This window comes from Balaenoptera acutorostrata, chromosome 2 (genome assembly GCF_949987535.1).
Source record: "Balaenoptera acutorostrata chromosome 2, mBalAcu1.1, whole genome shotgun sequence".
Taxonomy (NCBI): Eukaryota; Metazoa; Chordata; class Mammalia; order Artiodactyla; family Balaenopteridae; genus Balaenoptera; species Balaenoptera acutorostrata.
Genome location: NC_080065.1, coordinates 130,859,217 through 130,885,416, shown reverse-complemented (window position 1 = coordinate 130,885,416; position 26,200 = coordinate 130,859,217). Strand labels below are relative to the sequence as shown.

At 41.3% G+C, this 26,200-nt stretch overlaps 1 protein-coding gene across 1 annotated transcript; it reads left to right on the top strand.

Moving 5' to 3' along the window:
• The first annotated feature begins 269 nt into the window (after positions 1–269).
• GRXCR2 (glutaredoxin and cysteine rich domain containing 2) lies at positions 270–12,858 on the top strand. The gene is made up of 3 exons (XM_007194170.1): positions 270–605; positions 6,198–6,419; positions 12,676–12,858. Exons 1-3 carry the CDS (start codon positions 270–272, stop codon positions 12,856–12,858), a joined length of 741 nt encoding a protein of 246 aa, XP_007194232.1.
• The last annotated feature ends 13,342 nt before the right edge of the window (positions 12,859–26,200 follow it).

Sequence of the window (26,200 nt, the reverse complement as noted above, 5' to 3'; positions counted from 1 at the left end):
TTGGGGTGAAGTTATGGGTGAGTCTGGGATTCTGAGAGGACCCAGTCTTGTCTTATATGCCATCCACTCATAAACCCGCAGTAACCTGCCTCTGCATGAAGGCCTATCAATATTTAATGTGCAGGTGTCAGTTGCTGTAAACCGAGCATACCCCAGCACCAGCTTGAATTAATTATATGCAGGGGAGAAAATAAAATGCCTTTTCCTCAGGGCCCCAAGTTTCACTGGCTACACCAAAGCCTGGAAACCACAAGGTGAACTTTCTGCTGATGGAGGACCCTGAGAAGAAGCTGAACCAGAAGAGTGACGGCAAACCCCGGAAAGTACGATTTAAAATCTCTTCCTCCTACAGTGGCCGGGTGTTGAAGCAGGTCTTTGAGGATGGGCAGGAATTAGAGTCGCCAAAGGAGGAGTACCCTCACAGTTTCCTCCAAGAGTCCCTTGAACCAATGGATGGTGTTTATGGGTCTGGGGAAGCCCCCAAACCCCAGTTGTACTCCCCTAAGCTGACTGCTCAGAGGATCAGCGTGTTTCGAGAGGGTAGTGCCTACACCTTGGCGAGCAGCCAGCCTTTCTTCAATGATTACAAGGCGAATGACCGGAAGGTTGGTATTGCCCATGGTGTATAAGCTTTAAGGACTAAAATGTGGTTAGAGAAACACCTGAATTGTTCAGATTTGTGTCTGGCTCCAGCTCTGGTACCGACCAGAGCTATAGGTGCACTGAATATGAAGCTGCTCTCAGAATAATATTTCTGGGACGAAAATAACATTCTTATTGACTACCTATTGGAAAGTGCAATATGCATAGCTAGTATTCAAATTCCATCCAGGGTAGGAAATTGTAATTGGGTCTTTGGCTGGGTAATCTTGGTAAGTAAATGAAATAGACTTGCAGCGGTTTTCAGGTTGCCAGTCTGCCGTTTTAGAAAATTATGCGGCAACGAGTTGTTCTTTTTCCTGAAAGAGCTAAGTGTTTGAAGGTGCTTATTTTATTCCAGCCAATTATGCAGCTTGTGGTTTATCCATGTCTTCTTTTATTTCTTATCTCCCTCCTGCTGCCTGCTTGTTTGTTTGTTTATTTATTTATTTTGCCTTTCCATTGCTTGTTAACATGAATGCTGGGTAGTTGGAGTCCTGGGAAGAAATGGTGAAAAGCAAATCAGCCAGAGGTAACGTTACATGGGAAGACATTTGAGCTAATATTTCACTTGAAACATGTATTTTATCTGTGAATTTCAGTTATCTTCTCCAGTACCATGGATAATCAAAAGCCCGTACATGATCTTCTTTGAAGCTAGAAGAACCTGGAAAATATTAGCTGATTTCCAAAAACTAATAGGAGATGTGTATATGCTCTCTGCCAGTAGGGCCATGAATGCCTTAAAAAAAAAAAAAAAAGAGTAAATACAATGATATTATGTACCAGGTTATTAATGAATAGCACACCAAGATATGTTTTCATCTTTAAAGTGTGAAATTCAGGTAATTACTCTCTAATCATTTTTATTGTTCGTTTCCTAAGGGAACAGGTTATACATCTCTAGCAGACAAATGTATTGGCCTTGCTGGCATTGGTAAAAGTGTAATTATGGGCATGTCCACATTTATCAAAGATAATACCAGGTTTCTTTTTGATATTAAAGGGGACTGGAATGAACAATCCCTCATGTTAGTGGAGTGACTTACGCATTACAAAGCACTATCACATTCTATCTCATTGAGTCTTCTTCACAACCTTGAGGAGAAAGGCAAAGTATGGTCATTTCCATTTTGCAAGTGAGGAAGATTGAGTTCCAAGTTGTAAGGGACCCACCCAATATTATAGGGTCATTAGGTGCAGAGTCAGGATAAGAACCCAGGTCTTCTGATTCCCCATGCCCTTGGCCCTATGGAATGTTCCTTTTAAGAGAATAAGGCCATTAATAATAGTGATGATGATGATAATAATAGTTACCAGTTATCAAGTGCTTATTAGGTCCTAGGTACTTTGTTATATCCTGTACTTACAGTATTTCTTTTTAAGTAAATCTCATTTGTAGCTTTAGAATTTATAAAGTCATAGTTTATACGAACCTTGTACAAGGCCATGGTTTATAATATTGGACTGCTTGACCTTCATCAGTCATGTGTCGTACTTGGCATTTATGTAAAAGTATGATTAGGCATGGACTTGATAAAACCAGCTACCGGAGTCTTCCTGGCAGCACCGCACAGTGGTTTTAAACATAGTACTCTAGAGACAAGGTTCAGGGTTTGATTTCTGCTTCATCTGGTTACCCTTGTTTTCTTTGTTGCCTGAACAAATGCCACATCCCACTGCTAGCCCGCCTCTGGTGTGAGAGTGGTCAGGATGGATTCGTGCAGCTCCACCCACTGAAACAGGTTGTCAATGCGGTACTTAGGAAAAATAAGGAAATGAGAGCTGGGAAGTCATGATTTTTCAATAGTGAATCCAACTGTAAAATAACCCTTAGTAAATATCGGCTTTGCAGCAACACTGGGTAACAGTTAAGCACAATAATTAAAAGTAAGGGCTCTGAACTTGAACAGATATTTGTACACCAGTGTTCATAGCAGCACAATTGCCCATAGGTGGAAACAACCCAAATATTCATCAATAGGTGACTGAACAAACAAAACGTGGTATATACATACAATAGAATATTATTCAGCCTTAAAAGGAAGGAAATTCTGATGCACATTATAACATGCATGAACCTTGAAGACCTTGAGCTAAGTGCAATAAGCCGGTCACAAAAAGATAATTGTATGATTCCACTTTCATGAGGTACTAGCATAGTCTAATTTATAGAGATAGAAAGTAGAATGGTGTTTGCCAGGGGTTGGGGAGAGGAGAAGGTGGAGTTTAACTGAAGAGTTTCAGTGTGGGAATAAGAGAAAGTTCTGGAGATGGGTGGTGGAGATGGTTGCACAATAATGTGAATGTACTGATGTCCCTGAACTGTACCTTAAGAAGGTTAAAGTGGTAAATTTTATGTTATGTATATTTTACCACAATAAAATAATAATCATAAAAAGCAAGGCTCTGGTGTCAATTAAACCTGGACTTGATGTCCGTTCTACCCACTTACTCTGTGAGCTTGAGCAAGCCACTTAACCTTGTGATAATAAAGGAACCTACTTTCAAAGATTATCATGGTGATTAAAAATATATGACATTAAAAGTACTTAGCATTGTGCCTGGCACATTGTATATGCTCAGTATATGTTACCTACCATTGTGATAACGACCAGGTTCTTATCTAGGAAATATGGAGTCTTTTAAAATTTTATGTGATGGATAGAGAAAGTGGTTATAAACAATCAGATATTTTAAGGAATTGAAACTGACTAAAGTTTGTAAGTTTCATTTAAAAAAATGAAAGGGAAAGGAAGAAGGAAAGTAACATTTATTGAACAGGTACGTTGTGTGAATTATGCAATTTTATCTTCACAGTAATTCTGTGAGAGTTTTACAAATTGGAAAAACAAGTTTATAGGGGTTAAAAAAACTTGCAAATCTCACACAGTTTGAGAGACTTAAAATTTGAACTCAGGTCTGCCTACCTCCAAAGCCCATTGAGTTTCTAGTACCCACTAGGCATGTCTGCATTTAAACACAGAGCAGTGGAAAGGTTTCATGGTCCCTGAATGGCAATTCCCAGTCCTGTTGCTTTTGACATCAGAGTATTTATGAATGTTTAATCACATAAGTTGCCATTCCGGGCATTGGAAGGACACAAAAAATTCCTGGCTCCATCCTGGTCCTCTATAATGTAAGAGTGGGTATTCCTCACAGGCAATTGGGTGTAACTGGATAATGTGAACTTTAGTTACACCCAGAGAGTTTCCTTAGACACAAGGAAGAACTTGGCTGTCAGGGTGACTGAAACTTAAACACACCTTAAAGGTGATTTGGGACCCTCCATCTTTGGAGTATCTTAAAAATAAATTTACTATCCTGGGTGTCTCAGATGCTGACCGGCTTAGAGGCAGGAGGTTGGACCAGATGACTGCAATTTTTTTTTTTTTTTTTTTTTTTTGTATATTGAGAATTTTGCCTTGAAAAAAACCAGCCCTATGTGTGAAAAAAGCTTCCTAGTAACTGAACCTCTTTGGCTATTACTGGAAAGAGATATGGAACCTTCCAAAAGTGCCACCATCTTTATCTTCTGATGCTCAGAAACTGATAGTCCAGAGTGTGAAACAGGAACCCAGCATGCATCAAACAGTAGGAAATGGAAGCTGCTACATGATCCCCTGAAGAGAGGGAGAGAATACAGGGCCAGGCAGGAAGCTTGTGGCTCTGTAAATAATTATTGAAAACTCCATGGGTGTTTCAAGGAAGGGGACCTGAAAATTGAAGTCCTGCTCAAGCCAGGTTGTGACTGAATGCCTGATGGCTTTAAATAGGAGACTGCTTAACTGTGGCATCTAAATAAATTTGGTTTATACAGTTCTGTAAAAGCAAGGCCAAATATTTTATGCTGGGGAATGTAGTTGTGTAGCATGATTGTACGTGCACTACTAAAGAAGTTTTTAATACTAATGGCAGTAACAATGCCCATCACTTGCATAGTATCTTCAGCTTTTGCAAACTCTTACATGGTCTTCATTGCACCCTCGCCCCTAGATGTTGATATAATTAGCCTCAAGGATGAGAGTCAAAATATTTAAGCACAGGAACACTGCTCAGTCAGCACAGAAGCCAGCAGAGTGCTGGGGCAGGGTCCTGAGACCTGGGGTCTTAAGCATTAATGTCTACATTGCTGGGTTTGGGGATGTGAGAGGCTCCCTGAGGAGAGAGGCTGGGGAAACAGGAAGGCTCTCAGGAGTATCAGGACAGCACCTGATTACCACCCAGTATGGAAATATTCATATATTTTAATAAGTAGTTTGTCTCTGGTGGTGCCCATCAGTTGCATGTCAACCCATTTGCGTGAGCAAACAGGTTCTGAGAGGCCAAATGGCTCTCCCCATCTCACAACTGGTGGACAGTGGAACTGGGATCTAGTGTTGTTTCCCCCCAAGCTATCCTAGCTCTGCGAAACATTTCCTGCCCAGGCTTCTCTACTGCATTGTAGTATTGCCCAAGTTGTTTCTCAGCAAATGATGAAGTAACACATGATAAATCCATACAAGGGAACATAGGCTATTAATAATGATGCTATAGAAGTACATTTATTGACATAAAAAGATTTTCATATTATATGAATAATGAAAACACACACACACACACAAACACATATATATATCTTATCTGGTGGTGGTGGGGAATGTTTGTGAATACTACAGTATAGGTGTTAAGAATATGGTCCTTAGGGTGAGACAGACCTGGGTTTGAATCCTGGCCACAAACCCTGAGTAACTCTGTAAACGTGGAAGACTCTTAACCACACAACCTCAGTCTCCTTATCTGTATGTAGAAATCATAGCATCTACCTCATAGGGATGTTTGGGAGGGAAGTGAGGTAATGTTTGTAAAATGCTTAGTATGAAGCCTGACCCAAAATAAATGCTATCCACTATAATAATAATAATAGTAGTTATTCAATAAATTGTGTCTATTGTTATTATTGATGCATAAAAATGTTGGAGAGAGATTTATTTATTTTTTTAAAAATACAGTTACTTTATTGATTTCTTACAATCAAATACTGCCAACTAGCATTACTTCCATTCATGCATCATTAAAAACAAAAAGATATTTCCTTGGTATTTTCAAATGATGCATTACACAATAAATAAAAAAAGTTAGAACTTAAAAGCCACCCTGATTAATTATGTAAACTGGTAATTTTTTTCCAAAAAGCATAACTAATAATTTGGTTGCTAAGAGATTTATTTTTTAAAAGCTTTCCTTTGTATGCATTAAGCACTCACTGTACCCAGCCCTGCACCAGATCCCATGGTATGTAGTAGGAATAGAAGCTCTGGACCCTGTCCTGCAGAGTCCTACATTCTAGTTACATGATTAATTCAGCTTTGGCTGGTTACCATCAACAGGAAGAAAGAAGCTGGTGTTCAGGGTTTTCAGACAGAGCAAAGAAACCAGAGAATGAACTGTAGCTTTGGGCTGTGATGGGATCCCTAGTGCCAGACCATATCTCTCTTTCCTGGGATATTGAAGAGATTCTGCAGCCCTGTATTTGGTGACTCCTGGTGAATCACTGTGCTCATTCTTCATTTCTCTAGTCCCCACCTATTATAGATTTTGGAAAGATAATCATCTACACGAATAACCTGAAAATCATTCGAACTCCAATGGACAAGAGAGATTTCATGAGGAAAATGCTCCAGAAGGAAGAGGAGGCTGAGGAAGAGTCCCTGATGAGCAAAGAAGAAATCTATGGAGACCAGAACGATGGGCCGTTGGCAGAGACGGAAGGCACCTTCCCCCATAACCAGTACCCACAGGTATGTCAGAACGGTTCACTGCCCTGCACAGAGCTGGCCCTATAGCCGTGGGCTCCAAATTGTTTTGATTGTGCACTATTTAAGTAAGAACTTTTGAATGTGAATACTTATGTCTAAATGTTAAAGATGTTGAAGAATTTTAAGTTTATTATATTTTGGTGGTTTATCACATTTTATTGTTAGCAATAATAGCTATAAGCCCATATTTCAAATACTCATAATTTGAATTATTTTGAATGATTTAAGATCTGATTAGGAGCTTATTGTTTTCCCTTTGCATTGAGGCTTAGAACAGCTTGTTCTAGAGATGGAAAAAATCAGCTCTGTCCTTTTCTTATGGGTTTGCTTGTGCTCCTACTATTGGTGGTAGTCCTCAACCCACAGTTTCCTTGAGGAAATCTAATAAATCCACTTGTCTTTAGAGTTTGTGGAGATTAGTTTAGTTAAAACTAAGCAATATCATCTGTAAATCCACTAGACCAGACACGAGTGAACCACAACATGTTGTAATATGCTGAAAGTGAACGAATGAGCAGGGTCGTCATTGTCAATTTATGTAAAGTGAGGTCACTTTACATCACGTATACAACAGGGTCCCTTGGGTACCACCTATGTTAAGTGACTGCCCAACTTAGTGAGGGTGCTGGTGTCACCTTGTTTATTAAAAATCAATATAACCGTTTCTTTTGAAGATATCATTAAAGCTTAATTTCTTGTTTTGTTTTCTTTAGATAAAAAATTAATATAGATAGTACGAATGTTTTTTTCTCCCCACACCTTTCAGAGGTGTGCACTCCCCACCTTGGAAACCATTGCTCAGACATGCTCAGACAAGCGGGAAGGTGATGACATTCGTTAGTTCACAGTGTGGGGTTGAGGGTGGGAAAAGCAATTTTGGTGAATTTAAGCTAAGAGAGTAAAAGCTTGGAAAGCAGCAGAAATGAATTTTCTCTCTTTAGATTCCATCTCTTGGGACTTGAAGCTGAACCTCCCATGGGTTAGCGTGACAAAATGGGCCAGGGGCTTCCTCGCACTTGAGTGATGTCAAGGGAATGAGAAAGCCACCACCAGACTCCAGTTCTCCTCAGAACCATTCCTGTCTCTTTCCGACCTGATCTCACACTTGATAAAATATAGTTGAAATGCAAATCTGATCATGCCATCCCTTATTCACACATCCCCGTCCCCCCCACCGCCCCCCTCCCCCACCCCACAGCCAAAAGAAAACAACTTTCAATGGGTTCTTATCACTTGGAATAAAACCAAAACTCCTCACTTGTTCTAGAAAGCACTGTGTGGCCTGGCTTCTTCAGCCTCATCTCTTACACATATCTGCTCATTCTCTCTGCCCTAGACACACTGCCCATCTGGCTACCCCTCAGATGTTCTTTGCTCTTTCCTGCCAGAGGCAACTTCCCTGTGCCTAGAATATTCTCCAGACTCCCTACCTCCTTGCCCACAGGTCTCGGCGGAGGCATCACTTCCACAGAGAGGCCTCCCCTGGTTTCCATGAGGATAAAATCCCATGAGGATAAAAATCCACAAAGAAGGACCCCTCAAGGCACCTCCCCCTCCCCCCGCACATGTAATTTTACATTTATTTGTGTGATTGTTTGGTTAATGTTTGCTCTTACCCACTAGGATTTGGTCTTTATGAGGTCAGGGGGCATGTTTATGTTGGGTGTAACATAGTAGTTCCAGTGCCAAAAAAAATAGAGCCTGGCATATAATAGGTGCTCAGTAAATATTAGGTAAATGTTTGTGGAAAGAATACTGGAATTTGGAATGAAAGTGCCAACTGATAAGAAGCATTCTGCCTCTGCCATCTCTCGCCTTCTACAGAGCACTATTCAGAGCCTAGCGTAGCAGCAGTCAGACAACTAAACTTTGTGATCCAAAGCATTACCATCCCACTTTAAAATTCATTAATTCTATCCTTTTCCATACCATATTGTAACTTGGAGCATGCATTTTCAGAAGAGGACCAGAAATGCAGGTCACATTGCAGGCCTGAATGGAAAAGCAACAACAAGCCTGCTATGACAATTACCTTTAAATTCAATTTGGAGAGAACTGTGTTTTTTAGCTATAATGCCATAAACCAGGACAGAGGTGTGCAGCAGAAAGTTGCTGTGAAAGGTTATACTCCGCTTGCCTGTCCTTTAAGCTCGATTTTATTTTATTTTATTTATTTATTTATAATTAATTAATTAATTGATTGATTGATTTTTGCCTGCGTTGAGTCTTCATTGTTGCACGTGGGCTTTCTTCTTTTAGTTGCGGTGAGTGGGGGCCACTCTTCATTGCGGTGCACGGGCTTCTCATTGCGGTGGCTTCTCTTGTTGCGGAGCACAGGCTCTAGGCATGCGGGCATAAGTAGTTGTGACACTCGGCTTCAGTAGCTGTGGCTTGCAGGCTCTAGAGCGCAGGCTCAGTAGTTGTGGTGCAAGGGCTTAGGTGCTCCACGGCATGTGGGATCTTCCCAGCCCAGGGCTCGAACCCGTGTCCCCTGCATTGGCAGGCGGATTCGTAACCACTGCGCCACCGGGGAAGCCCTAAGCTCTATTTTAATTGCTATTTGTTTGCCCTATCCCTCATGCAGTAAATGCCCAGACAACTTTTATCCTAAAACAGAGGGTCAAAGAACAGCAAGGAGCCCATTCTGACCAAGAGACTCCTTGTTGTGTTATATGGAACAGGGAAACAGTAGGACCTTGATGAAAGAGCAGAGAGGGCTAAAAGCCAGGCCATGCTTGAACCTCTGTATTAACTATAAAAGAAAAGGAGAGGAATAATTGAATTGAGCCACAATGAAAAGTAGAAGGGGAAAAATCTGGCCCTGTATTCAGTGGATTTGAGACCATAAGTCATCTGGGCTTCTTTATGCTTTATGTGATCTTACCTTTGAAACAGAATAATAATAATAATAATAATAACAACTGCCATTTTTTGAGGGTTCATGTTAGCCAGGCCCCATGCCCAGTGCGTTCCATGCGGTAGTCCATTTCATTCTCACAAGGACTCTGTGAGGTGGGTATTATCTGTAGTCTCATTCTGCAGCTGGGGAAACTAAGGCTCAGAGAAGTTAAGTAACTCACCAGAAGTCACCAGAGTCAGTAGTCAAACCCAGGTCCATCTGACTACCAATCTCATGATCTTAATCACTCTGCTGATCGGCCTCCAGATGGTGCTGGTTACCATCTTCAGGGCCACGCAAGCCTTTGAGTCTCTGATGAAAGCTGAGACCCCTTTTCTTGGTCATGGAGCTAGTGAGAGGTAGTTTGGGTAGGTTGTTGGGTTCTAGAACCTAAGTTACGCTGTGCAGCAATGTTCTATATCTTCTTACTAAATGTTTTCTGAGAAGAATTTTTAAAAATATTGAGACGGTACGCAGATGCTGATATCATGCATGCCTTATATAGACTAGAGGCTCAATAAATACCTGTTGAGTTAACTGAATGATTAAAAAGAGCATATTGAGAGCAAACAGTTGGAGGAAGGGTGGTAACTTAGGGTAAGAATGGAAACTCCAGTGAAACGTCTAACGATGTGTCATATAACCACGTGACATGAGATGAAATTTGATTGATGATTTGTTCTTGCTCTTCATGGCGGGCTCACCAGGTCGTTTCACGAATCTTTCAATATCTGGCCTGGCATCCTATGCAAATGAATTTTTGGATCACATGTATAGCATTATGGTAGGATTTTACTGTATTTTCTTTGACAACATTGACTTATATCATTAAAATCTCAGTGAGATCAAGTGCAAAACAAAAACATGATGGATTTGGCAGAAAAATGGACCATGGCAATTTGCTTTAAGAATATTTTGGCAAATATATTTATTCTGCATACTTTAAGGGAAGAAAACCAATTTCCCCATTGTTAACATATCAGAATATGGCAACAAGCAGTAAAATATTAACAAAAGGGAGCATGGACATCATCTGGGATTTTGTCAGCTGGAAAATGACCTCCATTCCCTACATCTAGAATAAATAAAATTTAATACCTACTTAGGCGCTTTGCAGTGCGATGGGGCTATTTTTAGAACGTAGGCCTCCCTTTTCAGAGATGATTTTTATTCTTAGGTTACAAAAGAAAGCTGTGTTAGCTGGTCGAGGCACCCAGTGAACTCCAGCTGTCTTGTTAGTTCCTAGAATTTAAGAACACTAAGGGATCTCCAGACATCATTGTTTTGTTTGTTTATTCATTCAGCAAGTATGTGAACAGAAAATATTGTGCCAGGTACTACACTAGATGTCAGGAAGTGATGGGAAGAGGCACGAGCCCAGAACACTTCCTGCCTAGTCAGCAGGAACTTTCAGGGGAGTGTGAGACCTTCCAGGCTAGGGGCAGTAGAGGCGGGGTGGGACTCCTGGTCCAGAGGTACGGGTGGGCAAGGCTTCCTGGAGGAAGAGCTGCTAAGCTGACATCTGAGAACAGGTAGGAGCTGGCTGGGTTGAGAGTGGGGAAAGTTCCCTCGACACCAGCTAGAGAGAGACCTAAGGATGAGAGCCTGATGAGAGAAGTAACTGACAATGTACGTCAGCTAAGGAGACTGGTTTTTTTCCCAATAAATTTATTTATTTATTTATCTATCTATCTTTGGCTGCGTTGGGTCTTCATTGCTGCACGCGGGCTTTCTCTAGTTGTGGTGAGCAGGGGCTACTCTTCGTTGCAGTGCACGGGCTTCTCATTGCAGTGGTTTCTCTTGCTGCAGAGCATGGGCTCTAGGTGCGCGGGCTTCAGTAGTTGTGGCGCACGGGCTTCGTTGCTCTGCGGCATGCGGGATCTTCCCAGACCAGGGCTCAAACCCGTGTCCCCTGCAGTGGCAGGCGGATTCTTAACCACTGAGCCACCAGGGAAGTCCCGGAGATTGGGTTTTAACCTGAAGTTGATCTGGTGGGCAGGTGTTCATTACAAGGTTTCTTGGGTGCTTTCTATGTGGCAATCACAACTGTAGGTTCATGAGATTGGTATCCATGGTGAGAACATCCCACAAGCCCGGAGGCAGGAACTATGCTGAGTTCATGCCAGAATCGATAGGCGTCTGGATCGGGATTGTGGTTGCGGAGGGGAAACTGAAGAGATTTGAGGGATGTTCAAAAGGTGAAATGGACAGGAATTGGTGCTGAATCTACCTGGTATCGATCTGGTATTACCCCTTATTTCACAGAAGGTTCGTGGTCTGTGCACGGTCATTGCATGGCAGTGCAAAATTGCCAGTTTCCTTGAGATGTCTTAGGGGAAGAGCACAGCGATAGCCAAGGGGCATAGTCTGGTGTCCCTGGCAGGAGGGGACAAGGTTTAGAAGTAAACTAACTTTAACGGAGAACCTATAATATGCCAGATAATATATTAGGGCATTTACATATACTCTCTCATTTAATATTCCAGCTACTCAGAGAGGTAAGCAATATCCCTCCCAGATCACAGGTAAAGAAACTGAGATTTAGGGAGGTTAAGGGAACCGGCCCAGGTGCACAGTTGTTGTCAGAGGCAGGCCTCAGCTCCAGGCTGCTGACTTCAGAGCCAAGCTCTTAATCACAGGGCCTTTTCATGGTTCTCCAAGAGAATCAAGATAAAAGTTCTGCAGGAATTCAGAGCTACGCTCCAAAGGATTGCGACATCCATTCATCTGTCCCTCAGTCACACAAAACAGTCCTGAGCCCCTACAGCTGGGCAACTCCCATGAGGGCTGCATATGGAGTCATTAGGAGCATGATCTCTGGCGCCCGACCCCCTGGGACCCAAGCCTGCCTCCTTGTCTTCAAGCCGTGTGACCACTGGCACAGAGGGAGCTCTTAGAACAGTGCCCAGGGAATTCCCTGGCCGTCCAGTGGTTAGGACTCCGCACTCTCACTGCCGAGGGCCCGGGTACAGCGCCTGACACCTCCCAGGTGTTTCACAAGTGTTCACTATTAGTTTGGCAATGAGGAGCATTAAGTCCTGCCCTTATGGGCACAGAAATAATGTGTCAGATGGTGACAAGAGAGATGAAAAAGGTCAAGTTGTGGAGTGCACAGCCTGGTGGCAGGGGCTGCTGTCTTAGAGAGGTCCATCAGGGAAATCTCGGATAAAGTGCTGAGCTTATTCTGTGCCTCTGGCCAGGTCCCTTGTTGGCATGTGTGGGATGCATTTTCCTCTAATTCTGCCCCAGCCTCTGCAGGCTCCCAGTGCTATTTTGACTTGTGTGTGAACAATGGATTTGAACTGCTGCTGTAACTTAACCCTGACCTGTCTCTTGCAGGAAGGGGAACTTCCCGAGGACAACTGTTTTCACTGCCGAGGATCGGGCAGTGCCACCTGCTCTCTGTGCCACGGCAGCAAGTTCTCGATGCTGGCCAACAGATTTAAGGAGTCCTATCGGGCCCTGCGGTGCCCTGCCTGCAATGAGAATGGCCTGCAGCCTTGCCAGATTTGCAATCAATAGCCCGTGGCTTTGTATGTCTGCTTTTATCACATCCTCCCTAAAGCTATTTGTAATCAACTGCCCCTCCTCCACCTTCTCCTCCCTCTCCCGGCAAGGAAGCCACCATGCCTGCGATCACTTCCACCACTGGCACAACTCAGTTACTCGATGATATTTCGTGAGGCTGGTAACATCTCCGTGTGGGTCTAAGTGGCAGAGGCATTTTTGAATTAGAATCTGCTTTGAAACTAAAATGATCCTTCCAGGACCGTGTGCATGTATCTCACTTGACTTAGCTCAGGTTTCTCCTTGCACAAGTGAAAAAATAAATGTACAATTCAGGCAGCAGGCTGAAGTCATTTTCTGGTTGGGAGTTATTTGAAAAATTATGCAGAGAGAAAGGAATTAAAAAAGGCAGGTTTCTGATGAACTGCATTCTTGTTGCTTATAATGCATTTCACACGGTTATTGGTCAAATTGCATTTTTAATTAAGCAGAAGAGGAAAGGGATGCCCAATGTTGAATGCACTAGCAAGGCCACTGAAAACAAAACAGGATGTGTTTGCTTCTTGCTGAAGAGAGGCAAGCTGAGGAGCCCCTTTTTTTCAAAGTCCTGAGTCTCTCCTGTGTGATGTGCTTGGGTAATATGCATGCAGGCAATGAGCAATGCTACTTCTTAGGACAAGATAAGACATTTCTGTGTGCCTCTACACTACTGAGGTTATAAGCCAAGTCAAAGCTATTTATGATAAATTTGGTGCTTAAGTATATGGGTGTGTGTGATAACGACTTCTTCCAGCCCCCAAATTATTACCAAATGAATGCATTTATGTTAAGGCTAAGATATAGCCATGATCTCTTCATAAAAGACTGTGGATATTTTATAGGTATCTATCGGAAACTTCAAAAAAAAAAAGTAACCAAGGCTGATATTTAGTAATTATGTTTCTACTGTCTATGAATATGCATACTAAGGATAAATTTTCCTCTTAAAGTTGGTGGTAAAATTAGAAAAATACGTTTGTTAATGAACTTTTGCAGCTCTAACAGCCATTCCCCTTCCCCCTTGAGAATAACACTGTAAAATCTGTTATCTATTTATATGCATTGCTTTTCTATGGTAATTATTTTGATTTTCGTAACTTAATTTTTTCAAGATTTGTTTGTTATTCTCTAATATTCAGCTGTTAATATAATTCAACAGTGGAGTGATCTTCAGACAATATACATACTTCTAATAAAAATATTAAACTATTTTTCAAGACCAAGATAATTTTGCCTGTTCTCTTTTAGCCAAAACAATGGCACTATCGCTCACCAACTTTCTTTGCTTCTGTACTTAACTATTTCCTGACTCTGTTTATGTTTTCTTACAGCTATTGGCTCTTCTGTCTTTCCAGAATATCAGAGGAAGGAATGATGTCGAGAGATCCTAAGACCTTTAAGTGTATTCTTCTGCTTTTTGACAGGAACATTCGACCACAGATACTGTTTGTTGGACATGCAGGACGGTATTACCAGATGCTTGATGTGCAGTGTTTCCCAGATGGGCACCACCCTTTGGTATCTTATGGGACTTAGAGTTTCAGTGGAGGAGACAGATATATAAACAGAAAATTACAATATAGTGTGACAAGTTCTGGGAAAGGGGAATTCCAAGGAGCATTTGGAGCACATAGAAGGGACACCTAACGTAGCCTGAGTGGGGTTAGAGTGGCTTCCCAGAGGAAGAGGTGTGAACTCTGTTGGTTTCTTTTCCTTACCCCAAGCTCTTAAGAGCATTTAATATTTTTCATTTCATAATAAATACATCTACTAATGATTACATTTATTTATTCAGTTAAGTATTTATTGAATACTGGGGATGTATCACTAGACAAAACGGACAAAGTCCTGGTCCCTGTGGAGCTTACATTTTGGTGGGGTGATATTGACAACTAAAATATATGTATTTAGAGACAACTAAAAATATGTAATACAGAATAAAAAGATACTTATCTGATTAAACTATACACATATGTATATAATGTATAGTGTGTTAGAGAAGGATAAATGTTTGATGAAAAATAAAACATTGCTGAGGATCGGGAGTTAGGAGGGGTTGCATTTTAAAATTAGTTTTCAAGGAAGTGTCCTTGAGAAGGTGTCCTTTAAATAAAGGCTTAAAGGGGATGAAGGAGTTGCGAAGTTATCTGGGGTAGGACTATTCCAGGCAGAGGAAACAGCACAGGAAGGAGAGCAAGGTGTGTTTGAAGGGCAACGAAGCCAGCATGGCTGGAGCACGGTGAGCAAGGTGACAAGAGGAGGTCAGAAAAGAAGGTGTGTGCGTGTGTCGGGACCAGGCGGTGCCTTCTTGTGAAACCGTCATAAGAACTTGGGTGTTACCGTGAGAGACGTGCTGCTCTGGATGGGAGCTGTTTTCTGAAACCCCTCACCCTCTCCTTCAGCTCCCTCCTCTTACTGCTGGGGCAGGGGACCTGCAAACTACACTTCCCAGAGTCCCTTGCCCACTGGCGTCCTCTTAGGTTCTGCCCTGGGAGGTGCTGGCAGGACTGCAAGAAGGGAGGAAGGAAGAGCCTTCCTTGTTTTTCCAGCTGAGGGTCCTGGCAGCCTTTCCCATGTGGCAGCTGCCCTAGCAGCAACGGCAGCTGGGGACTCTGGCTCAGGCAGCTCCTTCCAGCCATGGTCCCTTCAGTGGCTCTGATTGCAGGTTCCATGTCACACCATATCCCCTTTGTTCCTCCAGCCTGAGGGTGGCAGTGGCTTCCTGCAGTTACTCCTCTTTGTCATCAATTCCTTATAATACGTATCCTCTCTCTGAGATATCTAGAGTGGCTTCTGGTTTCCTGATTGGATGCTGACTGATACAAATGTTTTGAGCAGCAGAGGGTTACCATCTAATTTACGTTTTAACAAGCTACTCTGGCTGCTGTGTTGAGGGAAGATGCTACCGGGCAAAAGTGAGAGTGGGAGGCCATTTAGGAGACCACTGCAGCAAGCCTGGTGACAGCTAATGGTGGTCTAGGCCAGGGTGACTCCAGCGGAAGTGGTAAAAGTGGTCAGATTGTGGATATATTTTGAAGGTAGAGGTATAGGTTCTACTTACTGTCCTTTGTATGCAGAAATATTGCTTGTGACCTACTTAACTGTATGCAAAACTTTCCTGAGTTCTTTGCTTACTAGTGGAGATAAGTTTGCACAAAAATCCGCTTTCTGATTTGTGTACTACAAGCATTACCAGTGGGTTGGGCAGTGTCAGGGATAGGTTTAGGGCAAGGTTAGCCAACCAGGACACCTAAGACTATGAGAATTCCTTCAGAGCTAGAGACAAATAAGAGGGTTAGAAAGTATCACAGTGATGCTGTGGTCAAAATAAAAATAATGCTATATCCTTTGAAAACTCAAAAAATTTTCAATGAATACATGTTTTCAAAAGGCACACTACCTATCCATTCATTTATATTCCAGCAAGATCAGATTCCAGGAAGCTAAAGTCTAAGCATTAATCTCTTTCTTATTTTGAGATTTAAAAAATATTATACATAAAAGACATTATATATAATATAATATCACAGTGTATTTGTATAGTCTTAGTAGCTTTTTTTTTCTGTTTGGTTTCATAGACTTTTGTGTATACTCTTTTTTTGTTTGTTTGTTATGTGTACTCTTTTAAATCATGCTTCTATTTAATAAAGAATTAATAAGTAGGGGATTCAAAGAGGAAAATACACTTAGTATTTAGCATTAATGAGATTATGATCTTGGGCCTCTGGTCAGCATAATGAGTGAATCTGGCCTTACAGCTCGGGGAGGACGCAGTTGCCTCCTCTGCTACTTCCTCCAGTGACTTTTGGTTCCTGTGCTGGCCCAGGTCAGCTGGGCCGCAGGGGCGCTGTATTGCAGAGTTAATTTACTTGTTTATTTTAACAAGTATGTATCAGCTGTAGTGTGTGCAAGACACTGTTCTTTTTTTTTCTTTTAAAATTTTTATTTTCATTATTATATTAATACTTTTCTTCTGAATTTTAGAATTTTATTTATTTTTTTATACAGCAGGTTCTTATTAGTTATCCATTTCATACATATTAGTGTATATATGTCAATCCCAATCTCCCAGTTCATCACAAGACACTGTTCTTAGCACTCCACATTTACTAACACCTTGAATCGTCCTAACAATTGAATTAATTCAGTTTAGGGATCACCTCTTAGTCCCGATGCCGAAAACTCAGCCTCTCTGCACCAGTGCTGAATGGACTCTTGGAAACAGAGTTCTGGGTGACGTAGAAAAGAGCGGCTTTATTGCTTTGCCAGGCAAAGGGGGCCACAGTCGGCTTGTGCCTCCTCAAAACTCTGTGTCCCAACCCGGGGAGATTTGGTAAGAAGTTTTTTTTTATAAATTTATTTTTATTTATTTATTTATTTATTGTTGGCTGCGTTGGGTGTTCGTTGCTGCGCGCGGGCTTTCTCTAGTTGCGGTGAGCAGGGGCCACTCTTCATTGCGGTACGCGGGCTTCTCATTGCGGTGGCTTCTCTTGTTGCAGAGCACGGGCTCTAGGCACGTGGGCTCAGTAATTGTGGCTCGCGGGCTCTAGAGCGCAGGCTCAGTAGTTGTGGCGCACGGGCTTTGTTGCTCTGCGGCATGTGGGATATTCCCGGACCAGGGCTCAAACCTGTGTGGATATTCCCGGACCAGGGCTCAAACCTGTGTCCCCTGCATTGGCAGGTGGATTCTTAACCACTGGGCCACCAGGGAAGTCCCTGGTAAGGAGGTTTTTTGTTTTTTTTTTTTTTTCTTATAGTTGTGGCTCATGGACTTAGTTGCTCCATGGCATGTGGGATCTTCCCAGACCAGGGCTCGAACCCATGTCCCCTGCATTGGCAGGCGGATTCCTAACCACTGCGCCACCAGGGAAGTCCCTCTGTTAAGGAGTTTTATAACAAAGGTTCAAGGGCGGAGTTGCTGATAGGGATCAGAGTGTGTGCAGGGCCTGCACTCCTTTAATCCGGCCTCCTGATGAACTTCTCTGGTTCCTTTAATCTGGCCTCAGGTGGTCCTGATGAACTTCTCGAGGTTATCAAACTGTGACCTTCTCTCTGGAACATCTTCCAGTTGGTGGAGGTTTTAGTTCTGCAGAAGAGCTTAAAGATATTGTTATGTCGTGTATCCCTTGAGGTGGAACCAGGATCCTGTTCCAAGGCTGCTCTATTGTTTCCTGGCGGCTCCGCCCGTGTCTCTGCATCCCCTCCCTTTCCTGATTAGCAACTGTTGGAATCTGCCCTTTGGATCTCAGGGAAGGTCATGGAGGCTGGAAACTATTCCCTACAAACAAGAAATGGGGGACACGGACATGGAAAGGCTTCCATGCCCAGGAGCCCCACAGGGTCCTGCTCGATTTCAGTCCCACACAGGATGTTCCTTTCCATTGGGTGCCACGTCCACCCAGACTATTCACCTGCAGGCCCTTGCTGTGGTCCTCACAAACATCTTGCCTCACTATGCCTTTGTGAAAGGAACAAGCTGTATGAAAACGGGGGCTGACCTTATATGATTGTAACGAGGCAAACTAACTTAGCAAGACTACCTTTGCTGACTGTGCTGGCCACTTGCAACCCTGGTCCTTCCTTTCTTTTCTAGTTCACCCTCTGTTTTTATTAATCTGTTGGGTAGAGTGACTTATCCTCATGGCCCCTATTCCCAAACACGGCTTAGCCTCAAGGCCTATCTGCTTCTCCACAGGCCAAGATCTGCAGGGCCAGGGGTTTTCTTTCACACACCCCACCCTTCTTGGAAGACGCTTGTGGTTTGAAATGACTTATCTTCCCTTCCCTTCCTGTCCAGGGGATTCTGTGGGGTGAGGAGGGCAAGAGTCCATACTCCTGAAACCTTTGCCCCTGGAATAACTCTACTATTTTTCTGTTTATATTTTGGCTTCCTTTTTTTTTTTTTTCCAGATAAGATTCCTATTGAAGAGAATGTTGCATATTTAAAATATTTTTTGAAATCCACATAATTTACCTTTCCAAAGACATCAATTAAGCTTACATTTATAGGGAAGATGTTGTTCTTATTCTAAGTCTTCTGAAAACACGAATCGCTGTGGTAAAATATTCATTTAGACCTGTGCCAATGACATTTATAAAAAACTTCTGTGGTTCACTAGAGCTTAAGCTGAGTGAATTTTATGCTAAAGGTAAATTTGAAAGAAATGTTCACAGTTGTTTTTATCACCTGTCCTCATTAGTTGCGTCTCCTCATTTTCTAATTAACCACAGTAATTACAGAGAGTTTGCATTCCTGCAATTATGTGAGAGAGAAATGGAGTTATGTCAGTGTCAGATTGTGGCATATAATTACTGCCTGTGTTAAAGAACGTGTACAGCCCAGAGAAGAGAAGACTTGGAACCATAATACAGTAGAACTTTCTCATTGCTTGGGGGTGGGAGAGTGGGCGAAGGAAGTAGGAGGGGGAAGTTAAATCAGGCCTTGACAAAATTAGAGTCAACCTGTATCTCCTTTAACATGACGAGATTCCTCTTTGTACGTTCCCCTTAGCATCACTTTTGTCCAGCTCCCAAGTCCTTCTTTCCCTATTAATGATTAATTCTCAGAAGACTGGGGCCAGTAATTCACATTTAGGTGTGAATGGCTAGTAGATTATTGACCATGGCTGTTTTTTAGGTTCAAAGTGTTATGCTATTGAAAGCCTCCTATGAGTCAGGCCATGTGCAAGACACGAGGAGCCAGAAGATGAAACAGACATAGTACCTTCTCTCGGAGACATTATAGTCTCACAGGGAACCAGAGATTTAAATAAATATTTGCAAAATAAAATTATATTTGCCATAGGAGAGGAAGAGAAGAGAGAGTGGCTAACTCTCCTTGAATTGTGGGTCTCTTTCATTGAGCTACGAGCTCCTTAAGGGCAGGAAGTGTGCCTCATCTATCACTGTATCCCCAGCATCTCCTACAAAGCCTGGTGCATAGAAGGTGCTCAGTAAATGATTGGTGATTTGGTGTTTGCAGAGACATGACATTTGGTTGCACACACATGGCCCTCCTCAGTGTATTGCCGTATGGGCCAGTGCCTTGGGAAATTTCACATGTAGACAGCTTCTAAAATGGCTCCCAATGATCCCCACCTCCTGGTAATCATCCTGTGCAATCATCTCCTTGATGTGAACTGGACTGAGTGATTTGCTTCAAACAGTAGGCTATGGCAAAAATGACGGGATGCCATCTCTGAGAATAGATTATAAAAGACTATGACTCTTTCTCTGGCTTTTCTTGCTTCCTCACCTGATGAAGCCAGCTGCCATGCTGTGAGCTGCATTATAGAGAGGTCACGTGGCCACGAACAGAGGGTGGCTCCTGGCCAACAGCCAAGGAGGAATGGAGGTCCTCAGTCCAGCAACCACTAGGAACTAAATCCTGCCGACAACCACATGTGTGAGCTTGGACGAGGCTCCTTTCCTAGGTGAGCTTGAGACTCAACCAGAGCTGACCTCTTAGTTGTAGCCTTGTGAGGGACCTGGGGCCACAGCCACCCAGTTAAGCCCTGCCCGGATCCCTGGCCTGTGGGATGCTAAACTTTGAGATAATAAACGTTGTTTTAAGCCAGTAAGTTTGGGGACCATTAGTTACATAGGGATAGATAATTAACACAAGGTAAGACTACCTTCTCTCTAGGTCTTTATTGACAGATCATTTCTTTTGTTTTGTTTTGTTTTCTTTTTTTTTTTTTGACAGATCATTTAAATCCAAAAGGTTTTCCCATGGAGAGGAATACACAGAATCATTTGTTCTTTGTTTAATGTTCAATTTATTAAACTCATGAACCTAATACCCCAAACTGAAAATGAATTTTTTCTTGGGGCCTTTAAATATTGATTACAGATTTATTAAGCATATCATTTTAAACAGTTTAAACTAACTGTCATTATATATTTAGAACAGCTGATCCTTTTAAACACTTCGAAACCATAATTCACAAACATATAAAACAAAGGCTACAGAACTTATTGTTATAGTTTCACTTAAATTTACTCTAAAGCATCAATAACATAGGTTTAATGTCTTTCTTATTTCTATTCTTATTTTTCTATATTTGTTTTTAGATACCCTCAGAGTTTCAGCGTTATTAATTTTATTCCTTTCCGTGGGTCATAAAATTCTTAGCAGATCCTGAAGAAAAGATTACCCTATCAGAACTGCCTAGATTACAGAACTTTGGTTTACTGACTGACTAATTCTTGATCATACTTGTTTGTTTCTCTCAAGGTGATTCTAACCCAAACCACCTTTCTATATTAAGATTTTCTATAAAAGCTTAACTATAAAAATTAACTATAATTTTCTATAGTTAAATTACACCTGTTAATGCCAGTGTGACTATTTCAGGCCTTATCTTATGCCTAGGGTTTTAATTTTGCAACCTAGTATTTATCGCTGATTTTAAAAAAATATATATCACTTGGCCATTGTTATATATAACCTATTATCTTGTCATAATCAAGTATTGATTTTTGTCTCTTAGCATTATAAAGTTACATCTCCCTTATTAGCATTGAGATTTAATCTAGGGGTTGAGAGATTAAGTCTGTGTAGTTAATGTTCCTCTGTAGGTCATCTGGCAAACACTGTGGAGCCCCCTTTCTGGTTGGTTATTGTGGGCGCCCACCCAAACTGAACAGTCCTTCCTGTTCTTGGCGTCTACATTTTCTGGGGCTATTTGACTTACAGTGTCCAGTGTTTATTCTTAACAGATAAAGCAGACATATGACTGTGCTTTATAAACATACAAGATTCATAGAAGAAATATCAAACCCTCTTAATTATTAAAATCAATAAAAAATAAACACGATCTATTATAGTCACTACTATCTATTACAGTCATCTTTCAGGCAAGCTTCATAATAACTTTTCTATTTTGAGTCATTTTGAATTCATGGTCTTTCACAAAACCCATCTTGTCCTGTAAACCATGATGATGATTATGATGGTGATGGTGGTGGTGATGATGATGGTGACGGTGCTTTTGATGCTCAAATTGTAACTTCATCCTAAGAGATGCATCTTTTTTTAAATGGGCAAGAGTAAACTATAGTGTTTAAGGATGCACATTTGGGTGATAAAACCAAAAAAACAAAAAACAAGGAAGTCATTATTATAAAAGTGAGGATATGAAGAAGGGGAAGGCGGTGTCATCAGAATGAGGCTCGTGGAAGGAGCTTATGGAATAGGTGGCAAAGTTCTATTTTTTAACCTGGGCAAACATTTGATTTGTGTGTGTGTGTTACATCTGCTCTATTTGTATAATAGTAATTTTATTTAAAAAACTGTCACCGTATGGTCACTGGGGGGCCCTTTATGTTGACTCCTTTATCCTTTATATACTGCCCCTAATATTCTTGAAAACTCTCTTGCTTTTTGGCAACAATAAGATGTTGGAGAGATGTTCTGAAATTTTTTGTTTTCCATCATAAATCATGAAATTAGCTACCTTCCGAAGGATTCTGTTTTCTTTTAATAGGAAATAATTCTAAAGGCCAGGAGCTGGGCTCTGGGGATGCACATGGAAATGTGTGGTGAGCAAGAATGCATTGCTGTTGCTACTGGGTCCCTGAGAGCTGAAAACATACTTATTAAGGTTATTATTTCACACTGATATTTCCAATTTAACTTATGATATTGCTATTCCATACTTTTCTTGTATTATATAAGGTTTCATCAACTACAAGCCTTTCTCCTGAATTGACAATCTTTTTGGTCTGATAAAGCTCCTGGATGGAGCCAAGACATGCTTTATATCACATTCTGCTCTTTGGTAAAATAATTCCCAAACTTCTGTCAGTCACATAATTCATAAATTTTTTTCTACAAATTTGCTAAATTTATAATTTTGTACCATTTATTTTATTATTTTTTTAATATTTTTGTTTAATCAACATTAAAGTGACCCCCTTAAAAGAATGATATTCATATTAGGCAATAATATCTGTGGAAATATAAGGTTTCATTAATGGGCCATATATTTTTTCCAGTATCTATTAAGATGGATATGAGTGTTGGAATTTAAGAGGACTCAATAAATGTCATCTTTCTCACTCAAGTTTAGCACCACCTGAAAGGTAGACAAAAATCAGGAAAAAAAGAGCTCAAAATATGAGGTTCATTACTAATAAAGGCTGCACTGGGGGATGTTGCTTAGGAGCTGGATGATTACGGGCTCCCTTAGAGTGGACCCCAGGCTTGGACAGACACATCCACCGACAGGCCTGACCTTCAGTGTGGCCCCATTTCCCTCACAGCCAAGGACAGCACAGAAGTTGTCCTCCCTGAAGGAGACAGATTCAAAAAGTAAGGAGAGAAAGACTGAGCTACCATACTTAGTCTTTTCTCCAAACTCACCAATCAGGCAGGTATGAGTAAGGGAGCAGAGAGGGGCCAGGGAACATTAAGCTAATGGATATTTCTGTAAATAAAACACAAAGTCAGGGGAAATAACTACTAAAAATACATGTTTGTCCATGTATCGAGTTAAAGCATCTAAGTACAACTTTTGGGAAATGCTGCTATAGTGAACAGTGTTATGGTAAAGTGCCTGTGAAGTTCACCTTGTCCAATATTTCTTGGGTACCTTCCCTGCATCTCAATTTATTTGTTACATTTGGAGGAACACATTTAATGCAGAAGAGTCTGTCTGAATCCAAATCAGAGTGAGTCATATTGACAATGTAGCACATATGCCATCTGGGTCATTTTTCAGATACTTGTGTTAAATAAACTATCATTATGAAATCATAATCAAAACATTCCAGCCCTTCTTATGCCACTGGGTGTTACTTTACCTTCACTATTCACAAAATTACTAAACAATGGCAAAATCTTCTGAGTTTTCATTCTTTATTTCCTTAATTGAGTCGGGGACACTTATTCCCTTCAAATATTTTGATATGGTAGTTTCCTCTGATCAGGCTCTATAGAATGACAGTGCTTAAAGGAAAAAGTAGAGATACCCTGACTCCCCCCTTGTTTTATAGAGATGAGAAGTGAAGGTCTGCAAAGGCAAAGGACTTGTCCAAGGTCACATCCTACTTAACTGACTTAACCCCAGACTTGGGGTCTTCTAACTCTCAGTTCATTAATTTTTTTTCTTTTTTTTTTTTTTTAAATCATCAACAATTTTTATTTTTTTTTAACAGGCAGTAAGTCTTTTTTTTTTAATTTTTAAAAATTTATTTATGGCTGTGTTGGGTCTTCGTTTCTGTGCAAGGGCTTTCTCTAGTTGTGGCAAGCGGGGGCCACTCTTCATCGCGGTGCGTGGGCCTCTCACTATCGTGGCCTCTCTTGTTGTGGAGCACAGGCTCCAGACGCGCAGGCTCAGTAGTTGTGGCGCATGGGCTTTAGTTGCTCCGTGGCATGTGGGATCTTCCCAGACCAGGGCTCGAACCTGTGTCCCCTGCATTGGCAGGCAGATTTTTAACCACTGCGCTACCAGGGAAGCCCCATTAATTTTTTAATGCTGCCCCTGGGCTGTTAAACATAAAGTCAAAATGAGAAAGCAAGGGGTCTTAGCAGAGAAAAATTATTTCCTATCATTTTCTATCTCTAAAATATATTTTGAATCTCTCCATTCTTTTCCATATTCCACACCATCACCATAGTCCAGTCAACATCACCTCCTACTTGGATCACTGAAGTAACCTCAAAACATGTCTTCCCCATTTTCAACCTCCAACTCAGTTTCTTCCCTTCACATGAGTTGTTCACTGGAATGCTTTATCTTTTATTTTTCACCACTCAGAACTCAAGCCCTAACTTTTTTGATTCCTCATACTGTGATCTCTAATAGAACACAAACTTTCCCCTATATTTAGCTGATTTAAAGATCTGTAAAATGAAAATATAGCTACTAATTTATTGGAAAAAAATCCACCTATAAGTGGACCCATGCAATTCAAACCTGTGTTGTTCAAGGGTCAACTGTATATCTATTTTGTTTATTGATGTTTCCTCAGTGTCTGGAAAACTGCCTGTATGCGGTGACTCCCCCAAAAATATTTATTGAAAGAAGTAACAGCAAACACTACCCATTGGATACTTACAGATTTTAAGATAAAAACATGGAACAGAATTTTGGGGATTTTGGCTCAAAGATACTTGGCCTGGTATGTCTAGGTTAACAAGGAGATGCATTTTATTTTTTTTTAATTTTATTTATTTATTTATTTTTGGCTGCGTTGGGTCTTCGTTGCTGTGCGCAGGCTTTCTCCAGTTGCGGCGAGCGGGGGCTACTCTTCGTTGCGGTGCGCAGGCTTCTCATTGCGGTGGCTTCTCTTGTTGCAGAGCATGGGCTCTAGGCATGAGGGCTCAGTAGTTGTGGCGCACGGGCTTAGTTGCTCTGCAGCACGTGCGATCTTCCTGGACCAGGGATCGAACCTGTGTCCCCTGCGTTGGCAGGCAGATTCTTAACCACTGCGCCACCAGGGAAGTCCAAGAAGATGCATTTTAGTAAGACAGTACAGCTAACAGATTGCACTAATAGCATGGATTATCAAATGCTTCTACAATAACTTTTAGACTGCAGCAAAATGAAAAAAACGAGTTTCCAAGAATCTATAAATCAACATAGCATATTAAAGTGTTGTAAAAAACTAAGCAAATCTATATTTTTCAACCTCTCCTCCTGTCTAGAAGATGAAACACAATCCTGTTATGAACTGGCTTAGGTAAGTCCTATTGGTTGAAGTATGGAGACTTTAAGATTTTCTTTTTATTAGTCATTAGTTAACTACTGAGAATTTTCATCTTAAGCAAACTTTCTTATAAGTATCTGAGTAAGCGTGTTGGGCCTCAGCTTCGTCGTCTGTAAACTATGGATATAACAGTACCTGACTATTGTGGTGAGGATGAAATAAGTTAACACATGCGAATTACTCAAAGCAATTACACAAAGAACAGTGCCTGGCTCATATTAAGTGCCCAAGAAATGTTACCTATTATTACGAACAGCTAGTATTAGCGCTTTAGTTCCTTTATTATTTTATTTGAATAGCAATTTCCTCTACCAGAGAACTTATTTGTACATCACCTTATCTGAATTGCATGAAAGATTCAGCACTTAGTGTTTGCAGGGTGCCAGAGATACAAAGAAATGTAAGACCCAGTCCCATCTTTGAGAAATTTGCAATTGAGTTCCAGCAAAGTACTTTATCCTATGGCTTGCTTTTAGAAAATACCCCTCCAGGGGAGCTAAATTTGGACTGTCAGCTTTTTACCAATTAGGATTCTCTAGGTTGCAAGTAAGAGAAGCCAGCTCAGACTGGCTTGGACTACGAAGTGGATTTGTTAGTCCATGTA

Excerpts from the sequence above, each read along its gene's own strand:
- GRXCR2 (XM_007194170.1), top strand. The coding sequence starts at position 270 with ATGGAGGACCCTGAGAAGAAGCTGAACCAGAAGAGTGACGGCAAACCC. Across the intron at positions 606-6,197 it reads ACAAGGCGAATGACCGGAAG|TCCCCACCTATTATAGATTT; the intron begins GTTGGTATTGCC and ends TCATTTCTCTAG. Across the intron at positions 6,420-12,675 it reads CCCATAACCAGTACCCACAG|GAAGGGGAACTTCCCGAGGA; the intron begins GTATGTCAGAAC and ends TGTCTCTTGCAG.